The following is a 14,733-nucleotide window of genomic DNA, read 5'->3' on the forward strand; positions in this document are numbered from 1 at the left end:
GTTACTGAGGAATATAAGTGAAAAAAGAAAAAAAAATTAAAAAGAAGGAGTAAGCATAGCACAGGGAACTATACTCAACATCCAGTGATAAAGCATAATGGAAACCAATATGAAAAAGAATATACATAGATGTATAACTGAGTCACTGTGCTGCACAGCGGAAATTAACACAACATCGTAAATCAATTACACTTCAATAAAATTTTAAAAAAAGAAAAAAAGAGTTCACAATAGATGGAAGAAGGAGGCCGAATGTCAAAGTCGGGGAGCTATTTTAAGAAGCTACTCTGATGACTTTGAGGATGGACGAAGGGGCCATGAGCCAAGGAGTGCAGGTGGCTTCTAAAAGCTGGAAAAGCCCAGGAAGTTGATTCTCCCCTAGAGCCTCTGGAAGGAATGCAGCCTCACTGACACTCTGATTATAAGCTCGTGAAACACATTTCAGACTTCTGACCTTCAGAACTGTAAGATAATAAATTTGTGTCGTTTTTAAAAAAACAGAAGGGGGGGCTTCCCTGGTGGCACAGTGGTTGAGAGTCCACCTGCCGATGCAGGGGATACGGGTTCGTGCCCCAGTCCAGGAGGATCCTGCATGCCATGGGGCGGCTGGGCCCGTGAGCTATGGCCGCTGGGCCTGCGCGTCTGGAGCCTGTGCTCCGCAACGGGAGAGGCCACAACAATGAGAGGCCCATGTACGGCAAAAAAAAAAAATAAATCAAAAAAAATAATAAAAAAATAAAAAATAAAAAAAGAAGGGGTAAGCATTAAAATCCCATCTTGCTAAGGGTATAAATTCGGAGAGTAAATGTTTAGTCAGCGACTGAAGAAATCCACCAGTTAGCCTTCCAGAGTTTAATGGGAAACAAGAAAAATGATCTGGGGGTAAGCAGCTTAAGTTGACTTTTCAAATCCTTCTGCAACATTTCAGCTGTTTCCTGGTGGTTCTCCAGGAGGCTTACCATAGTACGGCCAGCTTTTTGTCCCCATCCGAAGCCAGGGGGCTTGCAAAGTTCTTCAGCCTCATTGCATACCTTTGAAGAGAAAGGACAAGCTCAAGTCTGACCCTTCAGAAAGTCCCAAAGTCATTGGTGTTCTCGTCACCTAAATGCGCTAGCCCCACATTTGCTCTGGGCGTTAGGACTGAGAAGGGCATGTGGGCAAAAGTGTGCTTTCCTGAAAACATATACAAGATGATGACCACAGGAGTGTCACAATGGCACTGCTGTGACAGTGGAAGCTAGCTCTGGAGAAGCCAGCTATATCTGGAGCCCACGTTCCAGAACAGTGCTGTGGAACTACTGTGGGTCTGGCGTGTGTATAAATGCTGGCAAAATACTGTTTCTAAGAACATTCTACTTAAACAATATTATTGGCTTTCAATGAGACGTGGACACAAAAGTCAGTTTCAGTTGAGTTTTTGACAGATGAGGTAAATAATAACACAGCTGTGTCTGACCTGAGTGTACGGAGGCCTCCATCACACAGTTACAATAGCTGTGTGTTTCTAATGGCTCAGGTATGAAACATATTCCTCTAGGAAGTGTTTTTTTTGTTGTTTTTTAAGGAAGGTACATTTCATAGCAGGTAAAGGTCTGAGCGCCCCTAATTTATGGTGCTTGTATATTTTGTCTTTCTATTCTCTTTACTCGTTACTGTTCCACACCGGGGAGATCAAAGGTTGAGTAGTTCCCATTATTCTTCTTCGAGCTGAGCAGATTCCATTCTGGGCACTTAGACTCTTGAAAATCAATTCATTGCATAAAATCATTGTCTGAAAATCAATTCATTGCATAAAATCATTGTCTGAGCTTTAATGCAATTTCACAGGCACTCGTGGTGGGATAAGTAACAGAGTTCACTGTTGCAGAGGGAAGTTGAAGATGTGCAGGCAGCCCCGACTAGCTCTCGATTACGAGAAGGCAAGGGCGAGCCCGCACCTTCAGCAGGCTCCCCAGAACACCGGTGCCCCCATCGCTCTGCTCTCCCCAGTTACTGCCCCAGTTGTGTCCAGTGAACATTTTCCAGCAAAAGGACCCACGCAGTTGATGTGGGTCCCTCCTGTTGTTGCAATATTAAGCAAAAAGGCTTCTTATGATGTCATAAATCTGTCTTTGACAGATGGATCACTGAAATGTCAAGTCATTGTGATGCCCCACTTGTCTTCCCAAGTATATGTCTATTGCAGATTCCCAAGGCTCAGAGCAACCATAATTACTTGAATGAAAAAAATGAGGTCCTCCCTCTGCAGCCAGCATACCGTCAGGGAGAGGGTAATAAAAATCTCTTCAACATAAAATTACGCTACTAAAAACCATGTTCCTATTACAGTTACCCTCTAATTGCAGCCACAGTTGAAGTGCCTTGATAGTGGAGTTCCAATGGCTTACATGGGCCAGAAGACTTAGTTGCTTTAGCCCATTTTATTCCCAACTGAAATTTCTCTCCAAAAAAAAATTATACACACACATATACTAGAAAATGTAAAGTTCTACATATATAGAGGACATACAAAGTAGTGCGTGTAGAACTGGTAAAATCTGGGAGAAAAAAGACCTGATGACATTTGAGTAAGGCAGGTGGACTGTAGCAATGTCCTTGTCCTGGCTGTGATCTTGGACTAGACCTACGTTAGATGGGGGGAAACGGGGGGTGGGGGAGAGGTACACAGGAACTTTCTGTGTCATTTCTTATAACTGCATGTGAATATCCAATTACCTCAAAATAAAGGTTCAAAATAGTGACTTAAAAGTGAATGGCTATAAATTCTCCATTGACTTTCACCAGGTTCCACTGAAAATATACTCCTATGGGGAGTAAACTATCACATCATGTAAAAAAGCAACTGTGCTTAGACAAAAAGAAAAATATTGTAAATAATAAAGGAAAAAGAAGTGTTTTCTAATGGAAATAAATATCACTCAGCGATTCACATGGCATTTTTACCAAAAGTGAAATTTGATGTTTTGCTTTTCTATTTAGAGAGCATGTGTTTTCCTAAAAGAAAAAAATATATATAGAGAGAGTGAAAACACCCATAATTTCACCCCCAATTACAGATATGACCTTATTTCCCTTCCAGATTGGTCCACATGCAGAAACATGCTTTTCGTGGTCAGAAATGAAATGTGTCTATAATTCTGTGGCTTGCTTTTACTTTAACATCATATTATAAACATTTTCGTGCAGCTACATAGTCTCCATCATTGTTGCATTTCAATGGCTGCAAATCATTCTGTTGAGTGTACTGCGATGTAATCAATTACCCTTCTACTGTTGATGATTTGGTTTGCTTCTAATTGGGTGCTATAATATAGGCCAAACTGAACACTGTACAGATAACTCGTTCTCCTCTTACAAGTCTTTTCTTCAGTACAGAAAATTCAAATTTCTGGAAGTTGAATTACTGGCTCAAAAGATATGAATGCTCACTTGTATAGGTTTTCCTACACAATACCAAATTGCCCTCAATTTACAAGGATCAATTTCCATTCCCATCAACAGCATGGAGGCCCAGTTCACCATTATTTTGCGTATGTGCTAACACTAGGTATTAACATTTTTACATTTTCTTGTCAATTTAAAAAGTGCCTTGTTTTAATTTGCATTTGGGGATGAATAGAAGGCATGGCTTTTCTGCAGGTTTGTTCATTAAAGTTTCCCCTCCATTTTGAATCCTTATCGTTTCTGCCAGGATTTTCATCTTGTGCATCTTTGAAAACTGCAGGCAGCCTCGTATAGACACTGAGAAATCAATTTCCCCTTGAAAGCTACAAATGGCAGTGGTGGCTTTCACAGAGCATAAAGTAAGTCTGAGAAATACTTTATATACTTCTCAGAGCAGCGAAAAGCCAAAGATGGCTGCCTGGCCTGTCAAGGTAAGGCTGGAACTTTCCTCATAATCTCCCTACTTTGGTGGCTTTAACTAAATCTTCTGATTCTATATAACCATAGTTTTTTTTTTCTTCTTCTTCTTCTTTATAATGGCTCCCATTCTTCTGATCTTTTCAAATGCTTTCTTGGGAAAATATGCATGCTAAATCTGTCCTATGTCTGTCTGAAGGTTTAGGTACAAGAGTCCTCAGATTTGTAACACTTTATTGCAGATGCAAGAACACAATAAAAAGCAGGCCTGGCATTATCGATTAATCAAGCCAGAGGTGGCTGGGATACAAGGACCTATCAGGTGAAGAACTGCTCACTCAATCAAAAGCCATGATGTAGTCCATCCTGCAAATGAGAGTGCTTATCCACTATTCAGAGGTAGAGGAAATTCTTGTACAAATACCTGCAGATTACTGGAAAGCACTAGAATGAATATCATTTCTTCTCTTTCCCCTTCTTACAAAAAATTTTTGATTAGCCACAAACTCCACTGCACCAAGAGCAACAGGCCAGAAAATTTCATTCAAAATGCAAATGAAACCAATAATCTGTGCCGTTAATACACTCTTCTCTATTATCAACCTCATCTCTCCCCTCCCCCTGCTACCACCTTGACTGTCCCTCAAATTCCAGATGCATGGAACGTCTACTCCACAGCTGCGGCCTCCAAAGCTGGCTTTGTGTTGGAACAGTGCCCCTCCATTTTTAATAACTGAGGCAGAAATTTTTAGAAAACATGGTTTATAACAGAAATCCCAATAGCACCGCTTTTTGTGAATTATAGAACTGCGCTTTGAAAAGACAAGTGTCCACGCCAAGCAGTGAAATGATGATACTTTACTCACATCCACTACCTTTCCATTTTAATTTTATGAATATTGCAGATTGTAACACTCACGTTATAACCTCTGAAGGGAATAATTGATACAAGAAGTGTCCATCAGTTATAAATTTTCCATGACATGAATAAAATGGCAAGAACGAATTATAATGACTGCTAAGAAGAAGATGCCTTGGATGAGTCATTATTATGTGGAAGTGATAGTTCTCAAACATAGCAAGCAGCTTCTAATTATGACTGGAAAGAGCTAAGGAAGAAGGTAGCAGAAAGGCACGAACCTGAGAAGCTCCACTGTCTCAGAGTACATGGTGTACGGAGACTTGGCTTCCAGAGGGTTGCGCTCCATCGCGTTGCCACATTCGGTGAAGGACAGGGCTGCATCGGCATAATTCACGGCTTTGCCAAATTTATCAAACTGAAACAGGAAGAAGACTTGTCAACATGACGGTTCCTCTTCTCTCCTTCATCTAAAGCAGTGGTGTTCAACCCGGGGCAACTTTGCACTCCTCCCCCAGGGAACATTTGGCAATGTCTGGACACCTTTTTGGTTGTCACCACTAGGGATGGGGGGCATCTAGTGGACACAGGCTGGAGATGCTGTTCAACACCCCTCAATGCACAGGACAGCTCCCACAGTGGAGAACTGCCCAGCCCAACAGTGCCAAGGTTGACCTACGGAGGGGAACAATTAGGAATTTGTCTAGACAAGGATGTAACTGATTTCAGGTTCTATTGCCATGACATGGGGGCTGGTTGAGAAGAGAAAACTGCAGCCAAGGTATCATGTCTTTGTGGTATTCCTGTTGTTGTTATCTTTTTGGTGGACCGGGATCCAAATCACTGCCTCGACTAGTTTCTCTTGACTACATTTACTAGACTGGTCATCATAATGTCCTCTAGACAGAGCCGGCAATGAAACCTTGCTTTTTACAAGCCTCCTGGACAACTAACTCATTTAGTCTTTGCTTGGAACTCTAGATAAGCACATCATCCCCACCCCCGGGAGAAGAGTAACAAATGGATGCTATTGCCATGAAAAAGGGGAAGTTGCAGTGTGACTGTTGACGATAATCACATCACTTTCACTGTAAATGATGGTCTGAAATAGTGTGTCAAAAAGCCCCCAAATATAGCACTACTAAATATTTTAGTTTAGTAAAATTTTATTGCAAAAGGTTTTAGCCCCGATAATGGTCACGATTAAACTGACTTAGACATACTGATTTCTTTTTTATGTGTAATGAATATTATATATGACACTTTTATAGTGAGTATTTTCTAACAGTATTTAACATTTTCAATTTTTGATAGCTGGATAGGAGAATTCCACTAATACAGAATTTTATGTGAAAGAACCAATAGAATGCAGATTGAGCTATTTTAATTTTCTTGTATACCTTTTATCAAAATATTTTCTATGCAACCGTGAAGGTTTCAATTCTCAAAACGGCAGAGTAGCTGTCTCTAGCAAAGGATTAAGTACATCTATAAAATGATGAGTTACAGGTCCTGCAGAATCTCTTGCTGTAAATGACTCTCTTTGCAATAAATGTTCTCCAGCTTTTATGTACTGCAGGAATTCTGTGGTTTCCTTTCTGTAAGCTGTTGTGGAAAAAGATCGGTTTCTGCCCCATTCAAAGCGATTTTATGAAAGCGTCCTTCTTCTCTTGCCTTACAAGATAATTTCCTTAGGTCATCTGACTCTGATTGGCTCTCCCCTGTGGAAATTAAGCTTTACATCCTGATTTTTGAAACTGACTTTTCATTTGCAAGCCCACAGCTGGAAGGATCCTTAAAGATCACCTGGCCCAAATCTCTCTTTTTGCAAAAGGAATAACTGAAGTCCAGAGAGAAGACTACATGGGCCACAGGGCCAGTTAGGGGCTTGAACTCCAAAGGAGTGCCTAGCTCTGGTGTAGAAGTAAGCCAAGCAAAGACATCTTCCTCTAAATGAGTATTTCTCAACCTTTTCTTTTTTTCTTATCATTCCTTCCCACCCCCACCCCCCACCGAGGGAGATTTTTTAGATTTTTTTTTCACACACCCCATGGAAATTTTAATACTAAAGACATACCGATTATCTCCTTATGTACCGTGGCCCTTTGGAGGGCAGTGGATGGTGGCCACGTGCAAGTCACAGCACAGAGACCGTCGTGGTCCTCCATTATAGCCCACCCAGTGGCAAACAGCACAGGGCAGCTAAGTCCTGACTGGACACAATGTGATGATGGAGGGTGTGATTTTTTTTTTAACCCAGCGGAGTTGAACTGACACCTCTAATTATGCTGGGCTTTAGTCAAAGGTGAGGACCCTGAATTGAGGGCAGTGGTTCTCAACCTCGGCTGCACTTGGGAATCACCCAGGGGGAGCTTAAACACCCATTCCTGGGTCCCAGTGTCGGAAATTCTGATTCCATTTCTCTGGGGTGCAGCTTGGGCATCAGGGCTAGTTTAAAGCTCCCCAAGTGATCGTACCACACGATTGAGACCCCCTGTTAGGTGGCTCAGTCAATCAGACGACTCCCCATGCTCTCACAACCCTTGGAGGCAGTGAGGCCAAGTGTTGGGGGAAATCCAGAGAACAGAACTTCCTTTCTGTGTGCGGGGACCTAGGCTGGCTGTGGGCCTCACTCTGGAAACATGTCATCAAATGCAGCGAGGAGCTGAGATTTTTCTACAGACCTGAGTTTCCCAGAGCCAATGACTGAGGCCACTTAACTGGCTCTCAGCAGCCCTCTCCCTGCCCACACCAGTTCGGGTTTACTGGAACCTATGGGAGCTCCCACCTTCCCCAGGGCAGTTTCAAAGGTCATTTCAAAATCACTTGAAAGACAGTACAAGCCATTGAGCTTCTGAAGTTGGACCAAGGGGAAGAAGAATGGGAAAACCAAGAATGGGAAAACCAAGAATGGCAGGGCAACATGGCACCAAGACCTTGGGGAACCCCACTGCTAAGGAATTAACCAGCTCCAATCTCTCTATGTCACAGCAGCAATGAAAAGGTTTGACTCGTTTGTAAAGTGCCTTGTTTGTTTTCCTTCAAAGCCTAATACCTGAATGGGAGGAGAGCAATGGGAGAAAGGAAACCTACCAGTGCATCAGCTTTGTGCTTCAGCTTCTTCGCCTCTTGCATGTAATAATCAGCGTTGTGAACCCTAAACAAACAAAACGAGCACGTTCAGAAAGCAATGTTTCATCGTTTCATTAAAAGACCGAATAGTCACAATTTTGGGGGGCTATAAATCCATTCCTATACAATGCCTTGAACAGGGAGGATGAATGCTTGTCATGCATCTAATAACCAAGCTTGAAATAGTCCAGTGAATGAAATCGGAAGTGCATAATGGCCCATTAGGATAAATACCCACATCCTCCAACCCCAACCATTCCAGCTGCCCAAACAGATCCAAGAGAACCTAGCTATAATTCTCTTTGCTGGCACACAGTTCTATCTGAGGACATGGGTAAGCAAGGAGGACCAAGCAAGCTGGGATTCAGCACCTGCCTTCGGAAACAGTAACAGAGCTCCACAATTAAAATGGGCCAGCGATGTTTCTCGATTGGGATAGAGGTGTGTGTGAGGAGGGGAGGAATCTACTTTCAAGGCTATAGGAGCTGCACTGCTGCCTCTGAGGCCTTATTTCGGGTGACACATGCACGGTGCTCAAAAAGCCATACTGCCCCCACCCCCGTTCACCACTCCAGAGAATCTGGGGACAACATACGAGTCATCAAAAGTGAGCTTGGGTCTCCGGACACTGGTAGTGCTGCTGGAAAGAACGGGCAGGGCCGCCCAGGATGTCATCTCCAGGTGACTGCTGTCCATGAGGCCAGTAGTGATGGTGGAGGTGATGGTGGAAATGGTAGTGGTAGTGGTGGTGGTAGTGGCAGTGGCCGTGGCAGTGGCCATGGCAGTGGCAGTGACAATGGCAGTAGCACTGACAGTGGCAATAGCAGTGTTGGTGACAGTGGCGGTGGCAGAGGGTGCCTTTTTTGGAGTGTCTCCCTCCTGGGAAAAAGGAGGACAAAGAATTTCCATTAGGTCCAGATTTTTAGAGCATCTTTTCATAAATGCTTTGCATGTCAAGCACACTAGAAAACGAGACGAGAGAAAAGAAAACAATGTACACAGCTGGGGGATACACAGGTGACCCTGCTGTATGTCATGAACTCTGGGAATCACCAGCTTTTGTTCTATGATGACACCAAACCCCAAGCTAGTCACGTGATGTGACTACATAGCTCCATCATCCCAGTGAGACAGTCATTGGTGAAGGTCTAAATCCAGTCGGGGATGTGAGGGGGGAGGGGAAGAATGGGAAAGGGAGGGAAGGCTAGAGAGAGGGAGAGAGAGAGAGATTATCATCACCCTGACGTGTATATTTTTGATAAGGGAACCAGCCCAGAAACTTTCTCTAGGGTAAGAAAAGTAGTTACTCTGCAAAATGCCAGATCCAGGGCAGCAAAATGCCAGCACACCAGGCATCGCACTGCAACAGTCAGTACCCTGGGACCGAGGCTGAGGCTGCCTTTCCGTTCACGCGAGGGCTTGACTGCTTTCCTGCTAGGGGATGCCACAGGAGCACCTCTTCATTCCCAGGCCTTAGGAGAGTGAAAGCTCATCTGTACCAGGTCAAAAATCAAAGGAGTCAGAGACTGCTGAGTTCCACCCTGAACTGTCATTGCCATAGAAAGAATGGGATCCAGATGAATGAAGTAGGTGGGAAGATTTGCAACGATGTGACACTCTGTGTCACGAGACCACCTGCCGTGTTCACACTGCTGACTCTGCCCCCATGCCCCACCCTGGCAACCGCGGGACGATCCTGACTGTTCTACCTCTGATGGTACTTGCCGTGGTGCCTCTTCCTCCTTCTCCTCTTCTGAGCTGGGATCCCTCTAAGGCTGACATCCCCCAACGTTCATTCCTCAGCCCTTCTCTCTTGACCTTGACAGGATTTGCCAGTCTTGTGTGCACTGGCACAGATCTGACAATAAGCAGATAACTCCCCAAGGGAAACCTCCACCTGACCCTCTCTCTGATGCTCCTGCAGTGATCATTTCTGGAAAGTTCCACCAAGATGGCCCATCAGCACCTCAGACTGCTCTGAAACCAAACTTTCATCCAAACCAGTCCCCTTTTTCTGTGAATGGCAGGATGGTCTCCCCTGTCACCAAGGCTGGATTTCTCCAGGCTGGTAAGGGCATGGTGGTCACCCCTGGGCTAGGAGCATCAGAACCGGTGTCCTCCCTGCCTTGCCTTCCATCTGAGCTGCTCTGCTTTAACCAGTTTTAGATATTGAAGTTCTGGAAATTATTTCATTTCAAAACATGATCATGCTCCTGAAACTCTTTTTGAAAACCACTGCTCTACTTCATCCCTTATTTCTCCTTCTCCATCCCCCCCATCCGCTCCATTATAAAGTCCTGTTTGCTCCCTCCCCGCAGTGTCTCACAACCTGTCCCTTCCTCCTCTGAAGCCTCAAAGTGCAGGCTCTCGTGGCTTCAGCCAGAGTCGATCACACAGCCTCCTGGCCGAATGGCCGACCTCTGAGATAGCTTTTCCAATCACCCTCCATCTGCTGCCTGCCAGCCTGAGCTTCCTGAACGGAGCTCCCTGCATGTCACTGCCTTGCGGCTGAGTGCAAACCCCAGGCTGAGCTCCTCTGCTGGTGTGTAAGGCCCTTCCTGACCTGGCTTCACCCTTCCCGACTTCCTCCAACGAACCTGCCACCAAACTGAACTCATCAGGCTTTCTCCACTTTCCAGCTTTGGGTCCTTTGCAGTCTTAGGGTTGAAGAAGCCTCCTCTTCGTTACTTTTTTCACCTTGAGATAATGTACTGTATTTTTTTAGTTTTTAAATTGAGGTAAAATACACATGACATCCAATTTACCATCTCAACCATGTTTAAATGTCCAGTGCGCTAGTGTTAAGCACATTTACATCATCGTGCAACCAATCTCCAGGGCTCTTCGATCTTGCAAAGCTGAAACTCTGTGCCCATTAGACCATAACTCTCCATCCCCTTACTACCCCCAGCCCCTGGAAATCACCCTTCTAGTTTCTGTCTTTGCAAATCTGACTCCTCGAGGCACCATGTGTAAGTGGAATCATACACTCTTCGTCTGTTTAGGCCTGGCTGATCTCATTTAGCATAATGTCCTCAAGGCTCACCCAAGTTGTAGCACATGTCAGAATTTCCTTCCTGGACAACGTGGAAGAAATGGACAAATTCTTAGAAATGCACAACCTGCCAAGACTGACTCAGGAAGAAATAGAAAATATGAATAGACCAATCACAAGCACTGAAATTGAAACTGTGATTAAAAATCTTCCAACAGGGGCTTCCCTGGTGGCGCAGTGGTTGAGAGTCCACCTGCCAATGCAGGGGACATAGGTTTGAGCCCTGGTCTGGGAAGATCCCACACGCTGTGGAGCAACTAAGCGTGTGCGCCACAACTACTGAGCCTGAGCTTTAGAAGCCTGTGTGCCTAGGGGCCATGCTCCGCAACAAGAGAAGCCACCGCAATGAGAAGCCTGTGCACCGCAATGAAGAGCAGCCCCCGTTCGCTGCAACTAGAGAAAACCCATGTGCAACAATGAAGAACCAACACAGCCAACAAACAAACAAACAAAAATCTTCCAACAAACAAAAGCCCAGGACCAGATGGCTTCACAGGCGAATTCTATCAAACATTTAGAGAAGAGCTAACACCTATCCTTCTCAAACTCTTCCAAAATATAGCAGAGGGAGGAACACTCCCAAACTCATTCTATGAGGCCACTATCACCTTGATACCAAAACCAGACAAGGATGTCACAAAGAAAGAAAACTACAGGCCTATATCTCTTATGAACATAGACGCAAAAATCCTCAACAAAATACTAGCAAACAGAATCCAACAGCACATTAAAAGGATCATACACCATGATCCAGTGGGGTTTATTCCAGGAATGCAAGGATTCTTCAATATATGCAAATCAATCAATGTGATACACCATATTAACAAATTGAAGGAGACAAACCATGTGATCATCTCAATAGATGCAGAGAAAGCTTTTGACAAAATTCAACACCCATTTATGATAAAAACTCTGCAGAAAGTAGGCATAGAGGGAACTTTCCGCAGCATAATAAAGGCCATATATGACAAACCCACAGCCAACATCGTCCACAATGGTGAAAAACTGAAACCATTTCCACTAAGATCAGGAACAAGACAAGGCTGCCCACTCTCACCACTCTTATTCAACATAGTTTTGGAAGTTTTAGCCACAGCAATCAGAGAAGAAAAGGAAATAAAAGGAATCCAAATCGGAAAAGAAGAAGTAAAGCTGTCACTGTTTGCAGATGACATGATACTATACATAGAGAATCCTAAAGATTCTACCAGAAAACTACTAGAGCTAATCAATGAATTTGGTAAAGTAGCAGGATACAAAATTAATGCACAGAAATCTCTGGCATTCCTATACACTAATGATGAAAAATCTGAAAGTGAAATCAAGAAAACACTCCCATTTACCACTGCAACAAAAAGAATAAAATACCTAGGAATAAACCTACCTAAGGAGACAAAAGACCTGTATGCAGAAAATTATAAGACACTGATGAAAGAAATTAAAGATGATACAAATAGATGGAGAGATGTACCATGCTCCTGGATTGGAAGAATCAACATTGTGAAAATGACTCTACTACCCAAAGCAATCTACAGATTCAATGCAATCCCTATCAAACTACCACTGGCATTTTTCACAGAACTAGAACAAAAAATCTCAAAATTTGTTTGGAAAAACAAAAGACCCCGAATAGCCAAAGCAATCTTGAGAACGAAAAACGGAGCTGGAGGAATCAGGCTCCCTGACTTCAGACTATACTACAAAGGTACAGTAATCAAGACAGTGTGGTACTGGCACAAAAACAGAAAGATAGATCAATGGAACAGGATAGAAAGCCCAGAGATAAACCCATGCACATATGGTCAGCTTATCTTTGATAAAGGAGGCAGGAATGTACAGTGGAGAAAGGACAGTCTCTTCAATAAGTGGTGCTGGGAAAACTGGACAGGGACATGTAAAAGTATGAGATTAGATCATTCCCTAACACCATACACAAAAATAAGCTCAAAATGGATTAAAGACCTAAATGTAAGGCCAGAAACTATCAAACTCTTAGAGGAAAATATAGGCAGAACACTCTATGACATAAATCACAGCAAGATCCTTTTGCACCCACCTCCTAGAGAAATGGAAATAAAAACAAAGATAAACAAATGGGACCTAATGAAACTTCAAAGCTTTTGCACAGCAAAGGAAACCATAAAGAAAACCAAAAGACAACCCTCAGAATGGGAGAAAATATTTGCATATGAAGCAACTGACAAAGGATTAATCTCCAAAATTTACCAGCAGCACATGCAGCTCAATATCAAAAAAACAAACAACCCAATCCAAAAATGGGCAGAAGACCTAAATAGACACTTCTCCAAAGAAGATATACAGACTGCCAACAAACACATGAAAGAATGCTCAACATCATTAATCATTAGAGAAATGCAAATCAAAACTACAATGAGATATCATCTCACACCAGTCAGAATGGCCATCATCAAAAAATCTAGAAACAATAAATGCTGGAGAGGGTGTGGAGAAAAGGGAACACTCTTGCACTGCTGGTGGGAATGTGAATTGGTACAGCCACTATGGAGAACAGTATGGAGGCTCCTTAAAAAACTAAAAATAGAACTACCATATGACCCAGCAATCCCACTACTGGGCATATACCCTGAGAAAACCATAATTCAAAAAGAGACATGTACCAAAATATTCATTGCAGCTCTATTCACAATAGCCTGGAGCTGGAAACAACCTAAGTGTCCATCATCGGATGAATGGATAAAGAAGATGTGGCACATATATACAATGGAATATTACTCAGCCATAAAAAGAAATGAAACTGAGCTATTTGTAATGAGGTGGATAAACCTGGAGTCTGTCATACAGAGTGAAGTAAGTCTGAAAGAGAAAGACAAATACCGTATGCTAACACATATATATGGAATTTAAGGGAAAAAAAATGTCATGAAGAACCTAGGGGTAAAACGGGAATAAAGACACAGACCTACTAGAGAATGGAGTTGAGGATATGGGGAGGGGGAAGGGTAAGCTTTGACAAAGCGAGAGAGAGGCATGGACATATATACACTACCAAACGTAAGGTAGATAGATAGTGGGAAGCAGCCGCATAGCACAGGGAGATCAGCTCAGTGCTTTGTGACCGCCTGGAGGGGTGGGATAGGGAGGGTGTGAGGGAGGGAGATGCAAGAGGGAAGGGATGTGGGAACAGATGTATATGTATGACTGATTCACTTTGTTATAAAGCAGAAACTAATAAAATTAAAAAAAAAGAATTTCCTTCCTTTTGAAGACTGAATAATATTCCACTGTGTGTAGAGACCACACTCTTGTTTAATCATTTACCCTCATTACTAAACCCTACTTGGCACTCTCAGCTCAACCCAGCTCAACAAATGCCTTCCCAGGAAAACTGCCTCATGTATAGGGCCAGAAGTGCTTTAAACCTTTTCGGTCCCTTTAGAGATGGGAAGGGTGTGTCTCAAGCCCTCCCCTAAAACACCAATCAGCAGCTATTTCGTATCCGAGTTTATCGAGCACATGTCTCATTGCTCACCTTAGACTGGGAGCCCTTTAGGTGCCGGGGCCGTCTCTGTTTTATGACACTCCCACCCCAGCCCCGGCCCACTACCCCACCACCCAGTGCACTCAGTGATTTGCTGAACGCAGGCCTGCCTGCCTTAATCAAAAGGGTCACTTTACAGTGAAAAGTCAAACGTGAACATTTCTTATATCCATGAAAGTCTTATCTTTTCCACTTCATCCTGGACCTTCCGATTATCAAAAATTCTTACCATCAAGAGCTCATTGCGATAACTGTGCTGAGAGACTGCACATCTAAAAAAAAATCCGCCATAAGGTGGATACGGAG

The 14,733-nt window shown here is 43.4% G+C and overlaps 1 protein-coding gene across 1 annotated transcript in view; it reads right to left on the minus strand.

The window, feature by feature from the left end:
- The window catches only part of AFF2 (ALF transcription elongation factor 2), a 504,061-nt gene that overhangs the window by 14,179 nt on the left and 475,149 nt on the right, over window positions 1–14,733 (minus strand). The window contains exons 14-17 of the mRNA XM_060086669.1: window positions 8,448–8,731; window positions 7,814–7,877; window positions 5,002–5,138; window positions 960–1,031 (exon numbers count right to left, since the gene is read on the minus strand). Coding sequence (XP_059942652.1) covers window positions 960–1,031; window positions 5,002–5,138; window positions 7,814–7,877; window positions 8,448–8,731 — 557 coding nt within the window. The remainder of the gene's footprint in view (window positions 1–959; window positions 1,032–5,001; window positions 5,139–7,813; window positions 7,878–8,447; window positions 8,732–14,733) is intronic.

The sequence above is a fragment of the Mesoplodon densirostris genome, chromosome X, assembly GCF_025265405.1.
Source record: "Mesoplodon densirostris isolate mMesDen1 chromosome X, mMesDen1 primary haplotype, whole genome shotgun sequence".
Classification (NCBI taxonomy): Eukaryota; Metazoa; Chordata; class Mammalia; order Artiodactyla; family Ziphiidae; genus Mesoplodon; species Mesoplodon densirostris.